Source organism: Engystomops pustulosus, chromosome 6 (genome assembly GCF_040894005.1).
Source record: "Engystomops pustulosus chromosome 6, aEngPut4.maternal, whole genome shotgun sequence".
Taxonomy (NCBI): Eukaryota; Metazoa; Chordata; class Amphibia; order Anura; family Leptodactylidae; genus Engystomops; species Engystomops pustulosus.
In genome coordinates, this window is record NC_092416.1 from 139,401,522 (window position 1) to 139,428,242 (window position 26,721).

At 40.5% G+C, this 26,721-nt stretch overlaps 1 protein-coding gene across 3 annotated transcripts in view; it reads right to left on the bottom strand.

The window, feature by feature from the left end:
* LOC140064442 (vasoactive intestinal polypeptide receptor 1-like) overlaps window positions 1-26,721 on the bottom strand; it is a 70,962-nt gene that overhangs the window by 25,806 nt on the left and 18,435 nt on the right. For all 3 annotated transcript variants that reach the window (XM_072111362.1, XM_072111361.1, XM_072111360.1), the window contains exons 4-7: window positions 21,662-21,762; window positions 13,778-13,875; window positions 4,703-4,835; window positions 1,370-1,523 (exon numbers count right to left, since the gene is read on the bottom strand). In XM_072111362.1, coding sequence (XP_071967463.1) covers window positions 1,370-1,523; window positions 4,703-4,835; window positions 13,778-13,875; window positions 21,662-21,762 — 486 coding nt within the window. The remainder of the gene's footprint in view (window positions 1-1,369; window positions 1,524-4,702; window positions 4,836-13,777; window positions 13,876-21,661; window positions 21,763-26,721) is intronic.

Sequence of the window (26,721 nt, forward strand, 5' to 3'; positions counted from 1 at the left end):
ATAGTACATGCACACTGAGGAATACAGTTTTTTTTATAGTGGTACATGGTGTATATTAGCTTATGCAATGTAAGAACAGTGTTTAATGGAAATCTCACAATAAAATAAACTAAAATGAAATCACACCTATCATCCTGTTCTCCAGGATCTCGGTACTTGTCTTCTCGACACGCTGGGATCGCTGAAAAATAGAGATAGAAAAGGCAGTCCGGAGCATCGGGACATGGTGTCCTGTGAGTTAATAATTCATGACGCCACACGAGAGGCGTGAATAATTAACAGCCTGGGACGCCGGGACATTGTGTCCCGACATTGTGGACTGTTAATAATTCACGCCCCTTGTGTGATGGCTCCTCCTTCTCCAGCATGGGAGAGGGAGGTGGCGAGAGGTGTGCTCCGGGCTGCTTTCTCTAACTCTTTTTTTCAGCGATCCCAGGGTGTCAAGATTAAAGAAGACAAGTACCGGGATCCTGGAGAAGAGGATGGTAGGTGAGTATGTGTAGTTTAATTTTATTTTATTTTAGTGGTAAACTTCCTTTAACTTTAAGGAAAACTACCACCAAAATCAAACATGATAAAACGAGGGCACTTACTTATAGATCCAGGTACTGTGATTGTGTTAGCCTTCCTATATTTCTTACCCATGACCACATGGTCTAAAATCAACTTGTAAAATTATGCTAACGAGCCTGAAAGGCTATTGGGGCGGTTCACAGGGCCCCTCCATGCTGCAGATTCACAGGCTGTTAGAATATCCACTCTGTTCGTGATCGACACTTACCCCTCTCTCTGCTTGATGTAATCTCACAGAAGGACTCTGAGGGGTGTTACCAGAGCCCATCCTGTTAGAATATCCCCTCTGTTCCTGATCGACACTTACCCCTCTCTCTGCTTGATGTAATCTCACAGAAGGACTCTGAGGGGTGTTACCAGAGCCCATCCATGAAGAGATTCACAGTCTGTTACACTGTGCAGGAGCAATTCCCCGCTCCCAATGTTAGAGAAAACTTCCTCTGATGAGGACAGAATAAACTAATATAAAAATATTAAGATGTTACCTCTACCATTCTTTAGAGCAGGTGCTATTTTTATGATCTGGCCATTTATCAGTGAATTGGTTAATAGAATCTTTGCAAAATTCAATCAAGTATTCCATTTTGTAGTAGTTGTTATTTACCATGTGAATTATTTCATTTGTAATTGTGAGGGATGATGTATTCCAATTTTTTGCTACCATATTCCTAGTCACAATTAAATACATTTTTATTCTTCTAAAAATCTCTGTGAAAGCAACTGTGAGCTGGCAGTCTCTGGGTAACTGCCCCTTTTGCACTTCCTACAATCCAGCCCTGTATGAGACCACACTTACCCCAACCACTGATGATATACCACCAAAAATAGCGCTTCTGTGAGGTAAATGTGAGGGTGAGCAGAGTATGTAGAAACATTCCTTCCACCAGGAGCCAGGAGAAGTTTGCAAGTATAGAGTACTGGAAGAAAACCACAGCTGCTTTACAGCTTATCTGAAAGGAGAGGAAACAAGCCATTGAAATTTTGTTGTATTTTAACCAGGCAATTTTTCATTTCTCCATTGATTAATTTTTTTAGTCCCTTTTTCCACAAGCCATTTCGGTTTACAGAAATGTTGGTGATCTTGTTATCTGCTGGTTATCTGCTGTACTTTCTAGTGTCACCATTTTATATTTTGTTCATTGTATAGGGAAAGCTGGAAAAAATTCCAAATTGTCACGGGTGCTCCCGCGATCCCTGTCTCGGAGCGCGGGCGCAAACGTGTCCCTCCGTGTGAATCTGGAGCCCAAAGGAACTTGTCTCCTGATCGGCGTGTCAGTCCGTTGTTGTGTTCCTGATCCGTGTGCCAGCTCCTGATGCGAGTCCTAGTGTGCCTTGCTGTGCTGTTCTCCTGTCTCCCCGGGTACAGACTCCTGCATTACTACCTTATCTGCCACCGCGGGCTATTCGCTCCTGTGGAACAACCTGACGGTAAGACCATCACGCTTTGTGGAGGGCTCTGGTGAGGACCAGGTTCCGACTAGACTCCGGTCCCAGGTGCCGGCTAGTACCATATCCCACGGTGGTCCAGAGGGTCCACAGACTCACAGCCCTGACACAAATGTGGTAGAATTGTCAAAAAACACATTTGCACCATATTTCTATGGGCTTTGTTTTTATATCTTTTCCTGTGTAATCCAGATAGCACCTCACCTTTATTCACTGGGTCTGTACGATCACCGAGATACCAAATTTATATAGGTTTTATTATGTTTTATTGCTAATTTTTTTTTTTAATCTCTTGTCCAATAAATAAAATTGCCATATTTGCCATATTCTGACACCAATAACTTTTACATACTATGGTGTACAGATATGTGTACCAATGTGGCAAACTCTCTACAGCGCTGCGTAATCTGTGTGTTCTATATAAATAAAGGAATTATTATTATTATTATCTGTGTAAGGTGTCATCTTTTGCGGTAGAAGCTGCTGTTTTCATTGATTCCATTTTGTAGTCTGTACAACCTTTTAATTACTTTTTGTTTATGTTTTTACGTATTGCAAAATGTCAAAAAATTGGCAATTTGGTTATTCGGCCGCTATTCTCCATTACAACTGTAAATAATAATTTTTACATTTTGGGACAGATGTTTATTTTTCTATGTGTTCAAACGGGAGAGTATTTGAATTTTTAGTATATATTTTTTAACATCATGAAAAAAATTTTTTACTATTATTTCAGGCCCCCTAGGATACTTTAACCCTAAGAGGTCCGGTCACTCATACAATATACTGCAATACAACTGTATTGAAGTATATTATGAATGTATTGTTTCTGTATTAGTGGGCCACTGACAGACTGCAATACAGAATGCTTAATGACAGCTATGATCGGCACCCTCCGATGACACAGAACTGTGTAAGGACATCTACGGTATCTATGACCAATTGCCCTTCCAGGACTTTAATCGCGTATTCATGAATACTAACATAAAATCCTGGTAGGGAGATTGCTCATGGACAGTGAGAGATAACATAACCCTCCATCTGCTGCCACTTTATGCACAAGAATGTCTGGCTTATGAGATAGAGACATTTTTTGAACCAGGGGCTTTACATTTCAAAAAGTGGTGCATTGGTAAAGTCTCCAACCCCTTTAAGGATATGAACTTGTTCTCATTACCTTAGTTTCATTCCAAGATATCATTCATATTTCAAAAGCAGAGCCTACTGTTTGTCTTTTATCAAACCACTCGTCAGCCTATGGTCGGATGGTTCATTGTTGTCATTTTCATATTATACGGCTCCAGATTTCCCTCCAATTGCAAGCAGTAAGTGGTTGAGCAATCACTTACTTTCTGTGTATCGAGATGCACCAGGAAGTTCTTACCATTGAGGAACACACACACTAAGTGGAGTGGTAAGGGAATTTTTTTCCCCTGAGCTTTTTATAGACTATCTTTCCAGAACCTTTTCTAGATGACTTTTTTTTTTCAGACAACCTCTTTACTCTGCAAGAAGCCTATTAAGAACATTGGTCACAGCTTTCCCCAGTAAAGTCATGCCCAGCAGCCTTCCCTCAATAATGAAATGTCAAGCAGCCTTCCTTATCTAACAAAATGCCCAGGCAGTCTCCCCTAGTAATTAAATACCCCACGCAGCCTCCCCCATCAATCATATACCCCATGCAACCTGCCCTAGTAATGACATTCCCCATACAGCCTTCCATAGTAATGAAATGCAACTTCCAACCTTCCCCAGTAATGAAATATCCCATGCCCCTCCCCTAGTAATGAAATGCCCCATGTAGCCCCCCGAGTCATGAAATTCCCCATGTAGCCCTCCCCTAGTAATGAGATGCCCCATGCAGCCCTCATGCAGTAAAGAAATGCCCCATGCAGCCCTCCCCTGTAAATAAATGCCCTGTAACAACCCCCCTATAATGAAATGTCCTGCAGCAGCCCCTCTAATAATGAAATGCCCAGCAGCAGCCCCCCTAATAATGAAATGCCCTGCAGCAGCCCCCTTAAGAATTTAATGCCCGGCTCCCCATGCACTGCAGCCCCTTAGTGTATAATAATAATAATAATTATTAATTTATATAGCGCACACAGATTACGCAGCACTGCACAGGTTGGAACTTGTATTTCATTACTAGGGGATTCTGCATGGGGTATTTAATTACTGGGGGAGACTGCCTGGGCATTTTGTTAGTGACTTACAAATAAACTTACACACTTACATATTCCCCTTTCCATGCTTTCCGATGCGTCCATGCACTCTGTCTGTGGCACACACTATGATGTGGCACTATAAACACACTATGATGCTTATGTCATAGTGTGCGCCGTGAGCGCTCTGTAACAAGTGAAGAGGAGCAGGAAGAGGAGCCATGGGGAGCTGTGCAGAGTTGTGCGGAGCATCGGAAGGAAAGTATGTAAGTTTATTTTTTTATACACTCGTGTATAAGCCAAGTAGGGTTTTTTTCAGCACATTTTTTGTGCTGAAAAACTCAGCTTATACATAAGTATATAAGGGTAAGTCCTCCATAGTGGTAGACGCTCTTTAAAGTACTGTAGTTCAACTCTTTGGCTTATATGACTGTATTATTACTGTTTTAGGTATTGTAATAGACATCATAAATCTGTATGTGTGTGCAGCATTGGCCCTTCCCCATGCAGATATTTACCGTAGACATGGTGCAATGATCAATATTCTCATCTGCAAAAAGAATGGCATCTTTGATGAACACGGAAGCTCCACGTATAATGAAAGACACAAAGAGGTTCATGTGGATATAATTTCTTGGGCAATGGAGTTTCCTGTAGGGAAAACAATAAACCTGCATTTATCATCTATGTTTTATCTATCTTATAAACCTATCTTTCTGTTATATATACAGCATTCGTGCAGACTTGATTTATGCTTTTTCTTTATCTTTTAATCATTAATTGGCAATGATAATGTTCTTTATTCTGCAATGTTCTGTTTACATATAGATTTTTAATCTAGTTTTCTGCCTTTATACATATTTGTGCTTGTTTTATGCAATATATGTAACCGCCTTTTTAAATGTATAGAATTGTGGGAATTAATGGTGCTTTATAAATGAATAAAGTAATAATAATTTATTATGATGTGAGCGCAACTTATTGAAAGATGTTTTCTTTATGATTTTACAAAGTACCTATGACTAGATTGTATCATTGCCGATCAGCTTAGTAAGCTATTCCACAGATTCACAGTTCTGTAAGAAGCTTCTCGAGAATAAACCTTGTTTTCTCCAGACAAAGACAGTGCCCCCTTGTCTTTTGATTTGATTTAACCTGGAACAACTTTCCACCATGTTTTTTGCATGGCCCATATATATCTATATAAATAATTCATGCCCCTTATCATTGTCTCCTTTTGAGATCAAATAGTCTACTAATAGCCCTATCCCAAGAGGCTAATGGGGCACATTTACTTACCCGGTCTGGAGGAGATCCTGAAAGTACATTGTCTGGCGATCATGCACTGTGCCGCAATTCAAGAAGATTGTGCGCCTGATATCCTACATGTGTCACTTCCCGCTCAGGTCTGCCGGAATTCACCATCTTCCTCGCGGTGCATGTAAGTGCATGGCTTGCGACACAAGTTAAATCCTGTGCTCTGTCCAAATCCGTCGGATCGTCCGACTGCCGCCCCCCCCCCCCCCATTTCTGTTGCATGAAAGCCGACACCGACATGTCAAAATCTGATCATGTGTGACACAATCCCCTTCTAAATCCCTGTCCCAGCAGTACGATCCTCAAAAACGTCAGAAAACCCAACGGAAGTGCGGCCACAGGACCCTTAGTAGATAAGCCCCAATATGTCTGCAAGTATAAACATATATATAAAAATCTATGTATCTATACATCTTTTATATATCTTATGTATCTATTTAATTCAAACTAACCCATGTATAATAACTATGTATAATATCTTTATATCAGTGTATTTAATATCTCTAGTATATCGTATATTCTATTGTTTATCTGTCATTAGTGTATTATCTTTCATCTGTCAGTCTGTTTATCTATCATCAATATCATATCTGTCTATTTACTTGAATTTACTTTTTGAATAAAGTAAAACAATAATTTGTCTACTTTTCTTCTTTGCCTTACTTTGATGAAATTACTTAGCACTTCTAATGATTTCCTGCAACAACTTTCTACCTATTCCCTCTGGTTATCAAACATTCAGCTCATTAACACTTCTCATTCTTATTCTACAATAACATCATACTGCGCGCTCTTATTGTTCTCATTTATCCATGTCTGAAGTTTTACATCTCAGCGATAAATAACCACAGTGAAATTACAGAGAAAGATGGCTTTTCCGGTCTCTCGTGATAACCACGCTTTCAATTAATAACCTGTACAGATAGCATAGATATATGGAAAGTATTCTAAGTAACAGCATGATAAGGAGTCTAAAAAGCGAACATAGCACAATAAGAACATATTGCTCAGGTATCTAGGTAAATAGATTCGAGATGATGGATGGAGGCCATTATTTTGGCTAACTGCTGATAGAGAAAGATTTTATAATAATTTCCAATGTCCATGAGTAACATAAGCAGTTACAGACATTATGGGGGACAATCTTGTTCAAAAATCTTCTGGGGTACAAATCTTAATGTAATTACAAATAATTGAGAAGCGCCAGGAATTGCGATTATTTCCCCCTTCACGCCCACTTACTACAGAGGTGCCATAAAGGGGAAACAATATTATAATTAAAATAATGAACTGCGATTAATTCAGGGCTTGTACCCCAGAATACTGCCGTGGGGAAAGGGTGGCCTGCCGGTGGAGTTTGCCAGTGTGGGGCATTGCTGCCCCACACCTGAACACTTGCTTTAAAATTATAATAATTCCTTTATTTATATAGCACCAACATATTCTATAGCCCTGCACAGAGCCTTCCAAATCAGTACTTGACCCCATGGGGCTCACAATCTAATCAACCTACCAGTATGTTTTGGAGTGAGGAGGGAAATCGGAGAACCCAGAGGAAACTCATGCAAACTCTTTGCAGATGTTGACCTGGATGGGACTTGAACCCAGGACCCTGGCGCTGCAAGGTTATAGTGCCAACCACTGAGCTACCATGCTAACCTCCGCCAATGGTCTGAATGGGAAGAGGTAAAAGCGTAATTCTATGTCAAATTGTACGCCAGTGCATTCACTCATTGGATATAGAAGGATGGGGATTTCCCCCAATTGAAAAGAATGGCAATCAGAAGTAGGATTACATCTCCTGCTCTTTGACTAGAATTTCTATTTATTTTGTTACTCACACATTTTGCATCAATGTTAGAAAGGGGTTTTCGAACATGTTTTCCCTTTCCTGTTTTAACGCATGAGCATTTCTATTGCTGGTTTCCTGGAACTTCCATAGGTTTGGTCCCAAGGACATCAACTGTAGAGGGGGCAGGATAATAGGATAGCAATTTGTAGTTGGTACTAAATACTTTCTGTACCGAGAACAGAATCCTATAGAGGAAGGTATAGTTGTACTTATACAGAGAAGAAACGTTCCAATAACAAAAAAGTCAAAGGACAACAAGGGATGTGTGCTAGGAACAGAATCAAATTAAAAAATGATAAAAAAAATACATCTTTATTTAAATGAACAAAAATCTGCACAGCAATTTTTTGAATCTTCAACTTTTTGAAACCCCTATTAATAAAATAGCAGTTGGTTCTCAGTGGTTCAGTTTAAGAGCACATTCACAAGTTGCAGTCAAAACTGCATTGCAAGCAGCTTTGAAGGGGTTTAAGTTGAGATTATGTGAATTACATTTTGAAGGGAGAAACCTGTTCAACAAATGTCATTCACTAGTTAATGGGGCACATTTACTAAGGGTCCGAGGACCGCACAAAGGTCAGGTTTCCCTAACGATTTCCATTTTGCGCTGCATTTAGCAGGGGTTTTTGTCTCACATGATCAGATTGTGTCGCAATCGCGCAGGCTTTCATGCGACACAAATCGGGGGAGGGGTGGCGGATTCGGACAAATTGCGGGATTTAACTTTAAATTGTATATTGTACACTTACCTACACCGGGAAGAGGATGGTGAACTCCGGCGGACCTGAGCGGGGAAGCAACGCATGCAGGAAATTGGGCGCAGGCTGTAAGTGAATCGCGGCAGCTGTGCATTCTCGTCGGGGATTGCACCTCGGGGATCGGGCGGGGATGGGTAAATTAATGTGCCCCAATGTCTTCCATCTGTTAAAATAAGAAACTGCACCTAAAACCACGCAGCTTTAACTGATTGAAGACAGAGAACGAGATAACTCATCATGATTAGCCAGCTTTTGTTGCATTTTGATGATCTATATTGTAAAGTAAAATATTTAACAAAAAACAGTCTCAAGATCACTTGGGTATGTTGAAGCATTCAAAAGTTCTTAACACATAAAGTGATGCATGTCAGATTTGGAAAATGTGGCTCCTTCTTTAAGCTGAAAAAGCCCCCTCTCGTTAAGGTATTAAAGGGGTCATCCAGGTTTCAAAAATTACTGGGGTAGGGCTGGGGTGGGCTAGTTAAACATAATAAACTTGTACTTACCTCCCCCGGCGGCGCCGATGTCCCACGCCGCGGTCCCTTCGATCGGTGCCCCTGTTCGCTTACACAGAGAAGACCAGTTTCGGCGCCGGACGAGGTAAGTACATGTTTATTATTTTTAAATAGCCCTCCCCAGCCTGGCCCTCAGTAATTTTTAAAACCAGGATAACCCCTTTAACATACAACGTTTGAGCTCACACTCAAAAAAGTCCTTGGCAATCAGCTGCTACTACTAGCAGAAACTGCAGTGACCACTGCAGGCAAAATGTAGGGTATCACATTCAAGCCGTTCATAACCACTGACCAGGCTATAGATGTAACGGGATGTGGCAGACCTTACTGTGTGTAACATTTGTGCCAGCGTCTTCCTTTGTCTGCAGAGTGCGCCTTCGGAAGCGTTGATTTTCCCTTTCTGTTTTGCTTGACATTCCTAGTGTGAACTGTGGTTTATGTTGCTGGCTGTATTGAGACTAATTGCACCACACCTAGTTCATCTGCTCTGATCCAGCATCATTTAACCTACTGTAATGGACATACCTCTCCAGTCATCTGGGGCTTAGGCTTTCTATATGGATACAATTCGCAGCAAGTTTTCTACAGGTTATATTTCCTGGTTAGTGTTTGTCCTAGATGTACATTCTATAATTCTGTACTTCTGGTTTTCTGACTTTTGGCTATTGTTCTGAGACTATCCCTTTGTATCTGTGATTTTGTGCCTTATATGCCATATCTGTTGTGATCCGGACTGCCCGTTATTCTTCTGTGTTTTTGGTTTGAGCCTTTTTTTTATATCTTCCTTTTATCATAGGAAGGAAATGTTGTCCATTTACTAGTCACTAGTTAGTGACCCAGTAAGTAAGCCCAGTAAGTAGGCAGGTGATAGTTTGGGGGTTCAGTTTAGGACTCAGTGTCCTGTCTGTCTTTCCTGAGTCCAGAGTCCTCCTTATAATGCTAATGCTATGTTCACATATCCACACAGCGGAAAATAACAGCCCACTTCCTTTTTCCTGCAATTACTAACAGAAGATAATAGAAGGTCAATTAAAGTCTGTGGGGAACGTTAAGTGAATGGATAAGCTACCGTTCACCTTCTCTTCACAGTTTGTGCTACGCTTTCCTTAAGAGTACCATAAAGTCCAGCTAAAGGTGTGTACTCAGTCTTAGAGATTCTCTCCTTTGGCTTATTAAAGGAGATAAATAGCAGGGGATCCCATATCTGTAACATCTATATGCTCAAATAGAACATAGAGGATGGGTTTAGCTTGATAAGGCAATCTACTTAAATGTATTAATGTATACATATTACAGTATAAACACATTGTGAAATGCAAGGGCAATTGGTTTCTGGTATAAGCAGATGTATACAGGGGACCCAATAAAAAGATGTTAAAATTTAAAAAAATCAGATACTTATGCAGTATATAAACACAAGAGCTAGACTGTCTCATCTCCCAGAAAATAACGACTTCATATTGACTAAGTTAAATAGTAAAACCTTTGGGAGGATTAGACCTAACCACCAGATCCCAGACCAATAGCATTACCTGTAGAAGAAGCCTAATTATGTGGCTGTCAGTCACCCCTGATCTAGAAGCCTTAGACAGGAAAAGACAATTTACCAATGAATAACACATGACTTTGCAGTTTGGTCCCTCTGTCCCTCCATTGAGGCTTAACCACTTTATTATCATGTATTATTTTTCCTGTCTGGCTGCCAAGGTAAGAATTAAGACTTTGACTCTATTTGCATGTAAAGAGCTGCCTGACTTCATTATACACTTCCAGAAGGGGAACATGGTGTTCTTACTGCTTAGCGGGTCATATAGCCCTATCCCACGGTTCATTACATAATACACCTGTGATTCCTTGAAGATTACACCAAAGAAATGCAAGGTTATAAACCATGAGTGAGTGTCAATCAGGCGTTTAATACTATATACCGATGGGAAGCCGTGACATTAAAGTAAAAATACTCTCAGGAAGGAACGACTCTCAAGATCAAATCAGTCACGCATACTTATTTTCTTATCAGGGTTTATATTTCTCCATTTATTAAGATGGTTCTTAAGATGCTGAGGGCAAGAAAAAGGTTTTGTAGAAATAACAATCCTGTACAGCAACCTAATCTTCATAACACAACTCATCAACAGATCAGTTGGCTTCTACTGGTGCCAGGAGCCTACTGGGACATAACAATGCATGTTGGCTGATTGGTTGCTGATTGAAATGACTGATAATTACAAGGACAATATGACTTGGCCTGGATTATAAATGAGATGTAGATGTTGATGTTATTTAGAATATATTCAATAGAGATTTACAGTAAGAAAGACAGTTCAAGTAGTCTGTGACCCATTCTGTAGAAAAGATGCTACAAGAAGCAGAACTCAACTTACGTTGTCCCTAACCCCCATTTTCTATAGACTGTAATAACCTGTATAGATCTAAACAAGAAGTGGGCAGTCCTGGAGTTTTTGTAATAAAAAACACTCTGTATATTGCCTTTCCCATGACCATTAGCTATTTTCTTGGATTACTAACAAAAATATTTACCCTCCATTTATAACCAAAGCCAGGGTCATATAGGATACAACTATGAATAGATAGGACTGTGACAAAGTATATTGGGAACATTGGGTACATCTTGTGCTTAGTAAGTTAGTAGTCTTACACAAGTGTAGTCTTACACTGATTGGTCTTCAAACCTTTATCAGATAAAGCTATTTTGGGGATGTAAAATGGCTTAAAAAGCAATCCATTAGTAGCTTGAATCCCAGCTAACCCATCCATTCGTACTAACAAGCCTGGATGACAGGCCCATTGCCAACTTTATTGTAGACCCTTTCCCCTTTCTCACTTCACTCCTTAAAAGTTTGGCGCTTTCTTAGATTCCAACATTAATTACAAACTAGCCCTTCTCCCTTGTTACCCCTATTTTATAACCCCTCTTTTCCTCCTGGATTAGAATCACCCATTTGCAGCAACTGATGCCCGGAGGTAAACCGCTGTCTCATAACGAGGTTGTATCCAAATAAGAGGTTCGCCCCTCAGACTCAACCAAGGTACATCCTCAAACTCTTATTTGAAAATAACTGTATAAATGACCCATTCAGTAGAGAAATAATCTATCTGTTATATTCCATTTTCTATGTGCCCCCACTGGACATCAAGTCACATTTTATGGAACAGGTTGATTCTAACTTTGGTTGCAAGTTATCCCTTGCCAAGGTGGAGGCACTGTTGTACCACTCTCAGCAAAAGGCAGCCAACAACTTTTGTTAACAGAGACCTCTCTTAGGTTACTTCACAGAATGTACTATTGCCAATATGTACCCCCATCTGTCCAACAGCTGCTTTGGAGGCTGCAATGCCCTGGATGATATGGCCCATACATGGTGGCACTGCCCCATAGTGGCCTCCCTCTGGAACTGTGTGTAAACTCTCATCTGCTCTCTGTTAGGTAACACAACACCTGTAACCCCAGCACTACTTCTACTAGGAGATAAACCAGCAAAGGTTAAAAACTGAGCCCATCACTTTATAACTTTAGAGAATTTAAACAACAGCAAAATGTAAATCCCTGAACATATCTTTTACTGCGATTAGGAACAGAATCGATGCTGTTTGAGATAATTGAGGCGACAAGGACAGACACCTTCCAACAGTTTGAAGGGATCTGGAACCCGTGGATCACTTCACAAGGCTCCCCCACACTCGTGAGATCCATCTCTGTCACCCTAACAGTCCCATATGCATCAACATGGCTCCAACACTTCTCCACACATAGTCCTGGTCTATCCATATTCTACACTATACTACATGCCTGCGTGGGGTAAACATTTCGCCTTGCCCGATTGTAAGGCCTTTTCCTATGTTTTTCAAACAATAAAACCTTACTGAAACTAAAAAAGGCAATCCATTTATTATTATGGAAGGGAATTTTACATCAACACAAAAAGAATCCTCAACACTCCTGTAGAACAGAAGGGGACAATTTTATGTATGCATTTAAAGGGAATCTGTCACCAGCCACACAGCTGTTTAACCCCCAAACAGACCTTATAGGGTGTATTAATTAATTAATAATGATTCTGAGCCAGCATCATGCTGAAATATCAACGTATATTCTCAGGCAGGTAACAGTCATGTTGGGGGGGGGGGGGGAGGATGGAGGTCAGGGTACAGCAGTCAAGCGCCAGTCTGGAGAGAAGATAATACTGCGAGTGTCCAAGATTTAAAACAAAAGGGCAAGAGGACGGGGAGGTGCGGGAGGCAGGGAAGTATTGGCTGAAAAGCAATTTCATGACGCAGCAGCCTGAAGGGTAGGTGAGCTCTTGAATGCTCTACCCCAAAACCCCACCCCCCTGACTGTTACCTGGTTGTGAATATAAGTTGATATTTCAGAGTGAGGCCGGCTCATTATCATTATTAGGGCCTTCAACAACAATTAATACACCCTATAAAGTATGTTTGGTGGTTTAACAGCCGTGCAGCTGGTGAAAGTTTCCCTTTAAGCATAGGGATTCAGCATTGTCACCCCAGGGCATAAGACCTGTTGCTAAGTAGCTTCTCTAAAATACCATAGCTTGCTCATTAGAGCTCAAACAATTCCTTAATGAATGATAAGAAACTATCACTTTCTCTGGAATTATCCTTAATTGTAAATTGTCACTGCCAGAAACACCATCTGCGGTAAGTTAATAGCCCTAAAGTGAGACTCTCATGAATACCTGTCCTAGTTTTTACAATTTGTGGCTTTCCAATTAGGTAGAATTCTTTTTTTATGGTGCTTTGTTTTTGTTTGGAATGTCTTTTCTGCTCTCCTGAAACATTTCAAGGAGCTCTATATGACAGATCAGTCCATTGGCCTTAAACCAGAGACCATGACTACAGATTGAAGAATGCAGCACTTTCTACATGATAAACAACAGATATGGCACCACCAATGATATAACAGCATCATGGGGTCATAAAATTAGCTCTCTGTCTGCCAAAAAAAAAATGCTGCCACATAATCACCATGCCTGTTAATGACTTTTCATTTTTTATTATTAATTGTTTGCCTTTATAACAACAAAAAGTCAATGTTAGATAGTATGTAGACCATTTCTATTTCATATATTTGTTATCATTAGGAATGCAACATAATCTGTTTCTACCAACCTAAAGAGGGAGAAGATGCTGATGGCAGTCACTAGTGCCAGTAAAGAGGCAGCATACCCACATGTGTACAGGATCTTTACTGCGTAGAAATGTCCTTTCTGGAACATAAAATCACAAAGTTAGACACTTTCATGTTAAACATGGGCTCACTTTTTTTGAGTGGACCCCAGCATGAGACTTCAATCATCAACACCACATGTGACATATGAAATATATGTGGGTGGCACCTGCAGATGTATGTGTAGGCTTCAACTGTACATGTTGATGTAGCCTTAGGGCAAATGCTAAGAGTACAACTACATAATGTCTCTGTCTTTTAGTAATACCTCAGAACGCCCCCTCCGCTGTAATTGACAGTCTTGCATCAAAGGTCACCATCACAAATGACTCTCCACATGTCTGGTGAATGATGTCTATCACTTGAGATGAGGCAAGGAGAGCTTGACTTCAGTATTAAACTCTCCACCTCCATGACTTTACACAACTCATTTACATCTCATTTCAAATTTGATTCTGTGGATGATGTCACCACATTGGGCCATGAAAAAAACATGGTATGGAAAGTGTTATTCTGCTGCACAACATACTGATATAAAGTATATTAGGTATATTAGGTATGGGTCTCCTTTAAGTCTTATGGCATTCAAAAATATGAAAAAAAGTTCTCTGACCTGAAATCTGAATCCCCCAGTGATTCTAGCATGATAAAGATAACTTTAAAACATTTCTCTTGCAATTTTACTTAGTTATTCGCTTCTTTTGCTCCTTTCACTTCTGCAGTTCCCTAGTGTAACATTCAGATCTTAGGTGGGCATCAGTTGAGCAGTCAAATGTCACTGTCATAATTTACATACAAACTTGTAAGCGGCACTAGTAAGATTTACATCTAATTTTCAATACCGAACAATTCTTTGCATGAGGGTAGACTCTGAAGCAGTAGTGGATTATAATGTAGGCGATTGAGGCGGTAGCCCAGGTCCCAAGACTTCTAGGGGGCCCTAAACCACCCACCAGACTGAGAAAGACTTTAACCCATTAAATCATTATACATATGTTCATGCTCTCAATACACATGCACATTTGGAAGGTACTCCAAATCGCAGATTGAAAGCAGGCAAAAGGGAAGCATCTTCCATTCCCCAAGAAGCTTGGAATCGATTCCAGACTTGTTGGGGCTATAATATTCATACAGCCCAGGGCCTATGGCAGTCTACTAAATCCGGCCCTGCCCTGGAACCAGAGGCATAGCTACCAGGAGGCTAAGGTGGCTCCAGGCCCTTTGGAGTGCCCAATCCCCAGCTTTTATCTCTATCTGTATTTCTGAAGTGAAGTATACCTGAAGTGAATGCAGTGACTAGCACTGCTCTGATCTATGGTTATAGATGAGTGCCAGCTCTCAACACATATACCCTGTTTCCGCAAAAATAAGACACCCACTGGCAATAAGCACAATTTTTTTCAAGCTTAGAAATCTAAGGCCTCCCTTGAAAATAAGACAAACCAGGCTTGGATACATCCTAATATAGCGCTCCTCCACCGCCAAACCTTCCTGTAACGTCTTATTGAAAAGTGCTGGAAGTGACTCATGCACCAAATTCCCTCTGATAAGTTCTAGTTTAACTACGGTTTATTTGATTGAATTTATATGGGGTAAGTGATGCTTACACCTTATCTTTTGAATTGAGTAGAGTACAATATTTTATGGGACCTTCACTGCATGACTGCAATAGAATAAATAGAATATGCAAGACATAGTTGTATATTTTACTATAGTCTTTAATAAAAGTTAAATTGTATTCAGGTACCACCAATATTTTTCTGCTACATGTCCGTATTTATATAGGGGATGGTAACCAGAGAGTGAATGTACTGGTAAGATTTGGGTATAAGTTATATATAAAATTATATATAATTATATACGTTCTATATATAAAATTTCTCTATTGCAGGTGGCACAGTGGTTCCGCCATATTTATCTTTAAAGCAATCTTACATTAAATGCAAAAGGGTATGTGAAAAAATATGAAAACTATATGCAATCAAAAACATCCTATTGACAGTACAATAAACCTTTATAGGTAAACTGAATCATAAAAATAACTTGGAAAGTGTACTAATAAAAATGTTATAATAAGTTATTTTCTTCTATACATCTGTTATACACAGGTTATTTTTAAAAATAAAATAAATCATCAGTAGATTCATATATACTGTGCATTTTCTTTGCTATCAATCCCATGATGTTCACAGTATTGTTCGCATGATCACTTAGAGACAGAACTATCTCCACAATTGGGAATGCACTGTAATTACCCTCGTCATCCAGTTTCTACATGCCATACATTTAGAGTTAGGAAGTGAGCTCCATATTTATAACTGTGGGACAGGAAATTGATTAATTGCTATTTGTAACTCTAGCATGAGTTCCTTGGTGTCTCTGTAAATTCACACAGCTTTGACTAGTGGTGTAGCAAAAGCTGTTACGGCTGCTCAGGGGCCCAGTATGGATGGCAGAACCAAAATTTAATGGCACCATATTCCCAGGCCCCCTCTCCCTGCTGACGGCTACAGAACAACAGTAATAGGGGCCCCTGCTACCAGCAATGTAACGGGGCCCCACCTGCCGTGCTGACCAGGTCCGGCGATCTGTACAGAGCCACCCAAACTACCACCCAGTCCAACCATCTGAACTCCCACCCACCTGATGACAGATCCAATCGACACAGCTGCCAGATGGCACGGACTTCCAAATGCCCACCCTTCGGCACAGCCGTCTGAACTCCCAGCAGTCCGACTGTACAGCCGCCTGCCTGCCAACACAACTAACTGCCCAGACAATGAAAAAAAGGAAGTAAATTTTTATGTATCTGTGTATAAATACTGTATATTCATATGCTGTATGTGTCTTTATGTAAACGGTGTATGAATGCATATGGTGTATATGTATATGCTGTATATATGCGTGTATATGCTGTATATAATGTTTGTATGTGCGTATTTGCTATATGTATGTGCATATGGTGTGTTTTTACGGCATGTATGCGTATATACGGTGAGTGTATACTTTATGTATAAGTAAAGGATGTATATATACTATTTGTATGTATATAATGTGTATGTACTATACAGTATGTGTGTATAAATGTATGGATGTGTACATACTGTATACTATGCATATATACTGTATGTATTAGTGTATAAATGAGTGCATAAATGTATGTGTATAAATGTATACATGTCTGCATGTGTGTATGAATATATAAAAGTGAGTACAAATGTATTTGATTGTATAATCGTGTCTGTACAAATATATATGCATTTTTTTTTAAGGGGAAGGGGGGCCCCATGCAGAAATCCCCTATGGGCCACCAGCTCTCCTAGTCACGCCCCTGGCCAGATGTATCACGGGGAGGTGCTCTAGTTTATTTTTACATAAAAGACAAAAAAACACAGCGCATCAATAATAAAGTGGAAAGTTACAGAATAGTATCACCAGGGATTCCAAGTGGTCGGTAGTACTGAGAATGAGCTGCGTCGTCCGGTATCTCGGCAATAGCTTAGCTGGGATAAATGGCTAGTGATCATAGAAGTAGAAAACAGGACGTAAATCCGCGCTTCTCAGATTAAATGCTTTATTTCGGAGTTGGACTATGCGTTTCGGGGGCGTAACGCTCCCTTCTTCAGGTCCGTACAAATACACAGGATTCTGGTTAAAAATACATAATTGTAAAATTTTTTTTTTTTTTTTGGTCTCAGTGGGAAAGGATAAGTTCACATTATTATACCTGCATTTTAGCAAATATGATAGTGGATGAGAAGATAAAAGCTATTTTCTTTAAAACATATTACTAGTCATAGTACATTACATCATATAGTTAATATACATAGCCAAAAATGATGGTGTGATATTATATAAATACAGAAAACATATACATATGTATAAACACCCATAGGAATAAAAGAATAAATCTAATAACAGATAAATGGTGTAAAAGGAGAAGAGGTTAAAAATCAATTAAATATATAGCACTGACCCTAGAGTGATCTTAGGCTCTTCTATGAAGAAATATTCTATGATAGAAATGTTAGGGGTATATGGTCCTCATCAGTGATTGGCACTGTTATCTGGATATGGTAAAAAATAGTATAAGTCTATTTGCTGTGGCTAACCTGTAATAATATAAATGACCTGATGAATGAACCTACCCTGGATGGGAAGGGGTTAAGGATAGCACCGTAGATGTTAGTGAGATCATCCGGACCGTTACAGACAACTGATCAATAGAGAGAACTATTGGATATTCAAGTTAAACACTATGTCTCCATATGGATTAAATGAGTCACTAGAAAGGGTTTAGCTAGCATCTCCCTTTTTCCCATTTTACACCATTACCAAGTACCAGTCCCCCCCAGCCCCAGCCCCCCTCCATTATATAAGTATTATTTCCCTTCATATTAATTATCAGCTCCCCTCTAGTTCACGTCCCCACCACTCCCCCAATACATAAGTATTCTCAGCTCTACCTGAACAATGTGCTAAAGCGTGAAGTCCCATCACTCTGCACTATCACATAACGCACATACGAGGGTGAGTCACTCTCCTGCGCATGCGCGTTCTTTCTGGCGCATAAAAAAGCCGACAGCGGGAGACGCGATCACACAGCGCTCCCGACTGTCTTGGCTCCCTGAGGTGAGTGTGGAAGCTCCGTCCAGCACTACATAACAGTAAGTCCGTTCTAATCTACTACCTCTCTACATAGGTATACTGCTCCTTCGGGCTTACTCCTAATTAACCTCGGCTAACTCTCCACTAACATCTACGGCGCTATCCATTCATCAGGTCATTTATATTATTACAGGTTAGCCACAGCAAATAGACTTATACTATTTTTTACCATATCCAGATAACAGTGCCAATCACTAAAGAGGACCATATACCCCTAACATCTTCATAGGAGAGCCTAAGATCACTCTAGGGTCAGTGCTATATATTTAATTGATTTTTAACCTCTTCTCCTTACACCATTTATCTCTTTTTAGATTTATTCTTTTATTCCTATGGGTGTTTATACATATGTATATGTTTTCTGTATTTTTATAATATCACACCATCATTTTTGGCTATGTATATTAACTACATGATGTAATGTACTATGACTAGTACCGTATATTCCGGCGTATAAGACGACCTGGTGTATAAGACGACCCCCCTACTTTCCTGTTTAAAATATAGAGTTTAAGATATATTCGCCGTATAAGACTACCCCTTTTCCAACGCATACAAAACACTGGTAAAAATTAAAAAAAAACAGATTTAAAAATTTAACATGGTCCTTTTTATAATTTAAATTCTTATGACATGCAGGTATACAGCAGGAAAACTGTCGCTCATAAACATAAGGCATACAACAACAACATTACAGCACAGCCACCAGTAGTATACAGCACTGCCCCAGTAGTATACAGCACTGCCCCCAGTAGTATACAGCACAGCCCCCAGTAGTATACAGCACAGCCCCCAGTAGTATACAGCACAGCCTCCAGTAGTATACAGCACTGCCCCAGTAGTATACAGCACTGCCCCCAGTAGTATACAGCACAGCCCCCAGTAGTATACAGCACAGCCCCCAGTAATATCCAGCACAGCCCCCAGTAGTATTCAGCACAGCCCCCAGTAGTATACAGCACAGCCCCCAGTAGTATACAGCCTGCCCCCAGTAGTATACAGCACAGCCCCCAGTAGTATACAGCACAGCCCCCAGTAGTATACAGCACAGCCCCCAGTAGTATACAGCACTGCCCCCAGTAGTATACAGCACTGCCCCCAGTAGTATACAGCACTGTCCCCAGTAGTATACAGCACAGCCCAGCATTAATAGAAAATAATAAACTTATATACTCACCTGCAGCGCAGCTCCCCCGATGTCCGTGCGGGTCCTCTTCTGGCTTCGGTGCCCGTCTTCTGTCTTCGTGCCGGGCGCCGCCATTGTTCTCCCCTGGACGGCGCTTAGTATGACGCGCCGCTGCTGACGTCATACTAGGCGCCGCCCCGGGGAAAAGCATGGCGGCGCCCAGCAGAAGAAAGAAGACTGCGCGGAAGACGATCCGTGCGGACTTTTTGAGGCTGCCGGCAGCTTTTTGAGGCTGCCGGCAGCCATCGCTGTGCAAACACCCGCGATCGGTGCTAGCACCGATCGCGGGTGTTACCGGTAAGCCTTTGCTGCAATATGCAGCCCGTGAGCCCTCTCCATGCACCGGGACCCGCCGTATAAGACGATTACCGGCGTATAAGACGACCCCAGAGAAGACAGAAGATTTTTCTGTCTTCAAAAGTCGTCTTATACGCCGGTATATACGGTAATATGTTTTAAAGAAAATAGCTTTTATCTTCTCATCCACTATCATATTTGCTAAAATGCAGGTATAATAATATGAACTTATCCTTTCCCACTGAGACCCAAAAAAAAAAAATTTTTTTACAATTATGTATTTTTAACCAGAATCCTGTGTATTTGTACGGACCTGAAGAAGGGAGCGTTACGCCCCCGAAACGCGTAGTCCAACTCCGAAATAAAGCATTTAATCTGAGAAGCGCGGATTTACGTCCTGTTTTCTACTTCTATGATCACTAGTTTATTTTTTGCACCTAAGTGCAGAGCATTGTTGCACCTGAATTATCTGAATTAGACGCAATCTTAGATTTGGCCACTTACATGCGATCCTCCTACAACCTCCTCTCTGCTTTTCTCCCACAAACCAGCATGAAAATGACACTCACAGCAGAGCCCTGGTGTGTAACAAGCTGCACCCAGTCATCTCCTCAGCAGTGGCTTCTCCTGGAGGGAATCATCCAGTGCTGATCTTCTGCTGCCCCCATGTAATTCTGGCCATTATTCCTCCTCAGACACTAGAGAGGACATCCTGCTAAACAGGTGCAATTCTCTGTATCTTCTATCCTGCTCTGAGCTGCTGCTTTTGCAGATTGTTTGTAAACAGAAGCTCATGAACTATAAACAGAGGCTGCAGGTAGTGTAAACACTGGCTGAGCTCTGCTGCTGTTGTACTAAACAGGGGATAGACTGCTTTGCACAAGAGCTTAGTTCTTGCTTCTCAGTCTACACCACGTTCAGACTTGAGTGTTTTTGTGCCAAAATTGCGCCTAAATGAAAAAGTCGCTAATGATGAATCATTAATAGAGCAGCAAAACATCTGGATTGATAGGATAAATGAGGAAAAAATTGTTCGTTTTAATGTGCGGCTAGTTTGTGTTTAGCTGCATACTGGTGCAAAAACACTGCGACAATACGATCAATAGGATAAATTAGGGAAAAATTGATATTTTTGATGCGCAGATAGTTTGGTGCTTAGGCGCAAAACTGCCGCAAAAACGCTGTGACAATATGAAGTTGCAAAAACAACAAAAAAAAACAAGTCGCTCTTGGTAGTTGGGAGATTACAACCACATACAGATATATAGACATATAGGGGGAGATTTATCACAGAATTTTCGGCGCAAAAAAGTGGCAAAAGATTGCAAGGGCCTTTTCCTCCCACTCAGAAATAGTGGCTTAAACAAAGAACCACTGCAAGTGCGATGGCGTGTAAAGCCAGATTTTACATTTTTTTTAAATAATCACAAAAAAAGTTGCAAGGTCACTCCCTTCCTGGTTTATGTTGCAACTATTTTACTCTACTTGCGATTATTTAAAAAAAATTTTAATCAAAGGGCCAATGCCACTTTAATAAATCTGAAAAGCAGCGGCGCTCCAAAGGCCAACATAGAACTATCTCTAGGAACCTACCCAATAATATATCTCCACCATAGATAGTATCCATCTATATCAATATTTGTATTTGTAATAAAATGTTCTGCCATTGACTTACCTTGTCATCCGTTTCATTGCTGATGTTAAAGAAGCAGGCCTTTAGGTAAGGAGGGGAGTGAGAAGTCCAGCCATTGTCTGTGCAATTCCTAGTGATGCCAACTGCAGATAGAAATTCTATGATTGGCTTTGGAGCATAATTAAAACATTTTTAAAGTTTTATAAATTAGGAGTTTTTTTAAAAGGAGTTTTTGTTATGATCTCCTTGGCCTACAGTTTTACTTGCTCGCTTGAGTACAAGTAGATCCCTAGTGGGTTAACATTCATAAATAATAATAGGCTCCAAAGATGCTGCAAAAGTAATTCCATTCTATTTGATAGTTACCACTAGGGTGAGACATTGGATTTTATTACTGACGTGTCCTACAAGTCCCAAGTTTTCACAATATTACAACAAACTTGTACATTTTCTGCACTGATGACGCAGCCGGCTGTCAGATGTATGTATTTTTGGTACGTGAACACCTTTCTAACAAAGGATCATATAGCAATGATGAGATGATGGATATGAAGTCCAGAAAGATGTCTACTATTTCATTCACTATTTTCTGATATCTCAAGCTGACTAAGATGTATTCAGAGGCATTACCTGAATCTCTTGAAAATATCAAAATCTGTAAAGGGTCTTGCACCTGCTATGTGCCATTTATAAGACCTGTATTTTCTTTTGTGGTAGAAAGGTTTGTGGGTACCATCAGATCCACATAGCCATGCTCCTTGAGTGACTTGGTAAAGGGGTAATCTTGGTAAACTGGTACCCCATAGATCATGTACATTGTATAGTGGCTTTGCTTGGTATTGCAGTTCATCCCCAAATACTTGAATGAGATTTAAGAAGAAACATGCCACATGGCCGAGGGATTTGACATCTGAAGCTTATTAAGTAGTGTATATGAGAATCCCCACCATTCTCTTATTTATAACATATGAAGGAAAAGAATGGATCAGCAGTATTTAGATGGTACAATATCTAAAGCATACATTTCATCATACACAGTTACAACATTACTTATAAAGGGATCAAGTGTTTATCGTATTAAGTATCGATATCACATTAAGATGTAATCCAATTATAGCCTATTCCCGCATTGGCATACGCATCATACCAATATCGTCCATGTATCCCGTTTATATATAGAGTGGTAGAGGTAAGTATATGAACCAAAATAGTCTTACGATTATCAAGAAGATCGATGTACTCAGGGCTGAAGAGCTCCAACGGGCTCTTAGGGGGCACATTTGTTTACAGGGTTAGACCTGTGGACTGCTCTTGTAAGGGTTGGAGCTATTTTGGGTTGTATAGAGGCAGAATAGAATATGCCCCCTACTCTCTGTTCAACATCTGTATTTCGAAGTACAAATGGTATTAAGAACATAAAACTTCAGATCTGGAACCTGAGCCTAGGATAAAACAGTTCCTACATTAGTCCTTGGGTGTATGCCGGATCCAAGAATAATGCACAGCGAGTATAACTCATTTAGTCAAAAGCTTCCCTACTTTTGAATAAATGAATTATACTCGCTGTACATGAATTGATGATTTTTCTGAGATCCTGCATACACTCAAGGGATAATTAATGACTGTTTTATCCCAGGGTCAGGGTCCACATCAGGTTAGAGGTGTGACTGAGAGTTGAGGCTTTTAGGGTATTCTAGGGTCACAGCCTATCTAGGGCCACATTAGGGTAAGGCACCGGAAACCCACGGTGACCCTTGTGTCTAAGATATATATACCCTAGCCTAACTTCTTAGTCACACATACTTTGCACATATGACACCCATATATGATTTACCCATCTACACACCAACACCACTGTTGACAGTCTTCCATATCAAGTTTGAACCCCAGCCTACCCTTCGGTGCCTCCATATATCACAGCACTGAAATTTGTCTTTAAAATTAAATATTCCAGACTCACTAGTCTTAGATCATGTAACAATTCTAAAAAGTTATTAAAACCTGCTCTGTGCTTCACACCCACTCTTCCTTAGCAGTATAGATGTTCTTAGATAACTTAGAAGATCAATGCATTTCGCAGCTGGGTTTAATAATCCATCCGCGAGCTGTGACCTTTTCTCTAAGACTGTAGGATACGATGGAAAGAATAACTGTTCACTTCAAGGTTCCTGTTTGATATTCTGTTGCAATCAAAATGTTTCAACCCTCATTGCAATTATATTTCTTAGCAAAATGTAAAAACTTTCTTATCCAATCAAATAAGAACAATTTAAATAACTTAATAAAACTTAGATAACAAGTGGTTTCTCTACAATATGTTGTACCATTTATTAATGACCACTGCCATATCCCTCAATGTCTCCCTTAGTCCTAATGCAGATTATCAGGAGGAGGATGGAGGAGGGGTAAGCGCTCCTCATCCCTCTCCATAGAAAGCCGGACTCACTGCGCCATGACAGGTTACCATAGAACTCTATAGAGGGTGTGATCTGGCCACAAATATTACGGCCAGATCACAATCTCCATAAAAGTCGTATGCATGTGGCCTTATACTTCTGCTCATGGTCATTTCCATTCCCTTCCCCACTGAAGGTAAAATGAAGAAAATTCAAGCAAATGAGGACTGCGTTTATAATGTATATGGGCAAAATATGATATTTTCACATATTTTAATAATTTTTTTTGCTGTAGACATCATCTCTAACTGCCAACTCTTTGTCTAGTCCTACTTGATGCACACAGTTATAGCATCTTCCTTTGTTTCCCTATACAGTAATGCTATTGCTTTAGTTCTCTTACATGGTATCATGCTTCCCCTAGTGACCCCACAATATAATATGCCCTCTTTATATACCCACACTCTATAATGACTCCAAACCACAATGGGGCTTATTTACAAAGGATCAGTGGCCACACTTTCGTCAGACTTTCAGACTTTCTGACGTTGCGTGGCTGTGACAGGTATTTAACAGTGGATTGTGCCGCACGTGATCGGATTTTGGCGGGGTTGCGCTTGCAGAAACCGGGTGGCGTGCCATCAGACGATCCGACTGATTTGGACTGAGCGCAGGATTTAACTTTCAAATTGTGTTGCAAGACAATGCACTTACATGCACCAGGAAGAAGATAGTGAACTCCGGCGGACCTGAGCGGAGAAGCGACACATGCAGGATATCTGGCGCAGGATCTAAGTGAATCGTGGCATAGTATATGATCATCTGGAAAATTCACCTTCGGTGAACTCCTCTGGATGGGTAAGTACATGTGCCCCATTACATCTCCTTAGTGCCCATTTCATACTATAATATGACTCATTTTTGTCCCCAACATTATAATATGCCCCCTTAGTGCTTAGCCATGATAATATTTCCCTGCACTCAATTAAATATCCACCAAGTCCCGCCTTTATGCTGTCTTATATGCCCCCTTGGTTCCCTGTATCATGCTATGTGACCATTTAGTACAATTCTGACACCATCTGCTCACTTAGAAAGTAAAGAAATACAAATATAAAAATAACATTGATAAATATCATGAATGGAGGTGACCCCACCAGTTTTGTCTTGGTCTAGAATTATTTGTCGGCTCACTTTAGGATATGAGTAATATTGAACTTTAAAAGATAAATGATAGTTGGGGTGTCTGGTAAAGATTCTATTGGGCCACAAGCTGCTTTCAGCTATGTATCACAGCAACTGTTATAGGAGGGTCCCTGCAGTAAAAGGAGATTTGAAAGTAAATGGAAAAATTAACTAAGTAGATAGATCTCATAATGCCTCCCAGTATTAGGCTAGGTCACACCCCTCATTGACTTCTAGAGAGTACAATATTTCTCTACGTTCCGGCACCAGATTTTCTGAGGAAAGGATGTTTATGATGCAGGAGACTTCACCTACAAGGCCAATTATTTAGTTTAAATGTGTCCAGTGATCTAACAGAAAAAATGTTTTAGCAGAGCCACATTCACTTGGATGAAGCGTAAAATACATGGTAAATCAACTTTACAAATGGACTATGGAACTTTATATGCATGGGGCAGAACAATATGAGGATAGTTGTACTGCTCTATGACAGCAGTTTTCAAATATATGTTTAGTTAGTGTAGGTTAGTTTTTTTGCAAGGTTCCCTTTGAATGATCACAAACTTTTTAACAAACTTTACAAAAATCAATACTATAAGCAAATAAACTGCAGAGGGTAAAACTGCTAAAAATGCAAAATACCAGTAATATAATGGCCAGTTATATAATTATTGACTGCTGCAGTCTCTGGAAATCCTGCTGGCCTGTGCAGTCATCAATATAAACTAAGATCTCAAAAAGAAGGAGACTGTGGAAAGAGAAGAGCTGTTTTTCAGAAACAAGGACATTGGAACATAGATGTGCCAGAGGTCAGAAGAAAGAGTGCAACAAGTGAATTAAGGGGCATTAAAGACTCCATCATCAGAGACAGGGCAGTGTGCAGCGTCTGAGATTTTCATCAAAGAGACACATTAATGAAAGAATAAAAGCTAGCCTCAGAGAAATGCATTGCAGGGGTTATCCCATGAAAGTAACTTTCTCTAAGTCTCATTATTTTGTGTTTTTAAATCCCTACACATTGACTGCCTGTCCAAGTAAAAGGTTACTCACCAGGGGTGTAACTTGGGGGGTGCAGACGGTGCGGTCGCACCTGGGCCCAAGAGGCTTAGGGGGCCCATAAGGTCTCACTTTCCCATATGAAAAGACTCGCACTATAAACCATACATTATAGTCAGGGGCCTGGCACAAACTTTGCACTGGGGCCCATCAGCTTCAAGTTACGCCCCTGTTACTCACTACCCTTTCGATAGACTTTGCACAACACTAACTGCAGAAATTAGTTGCACAGTTGCTCAGGTGTGATTTTGGCCCATTCAGATGTGATTCCGGCATATTATTCCGAAAAGATATGCAACATCCCCCACCGGGGCCTAGCCTTTTCTCGGGGCCTGGAGTCAGCCGGGGCCCGCAGTACCTGAGTGGCTGGCGGTTGCGGCCTAGGCACGCTAGTGTCACGGTGCTTGGTATGGGGAACCGGAGGGCTGTCCTACAGCCTGGCAGGTCTCCAGCAGGGTGGTGTTG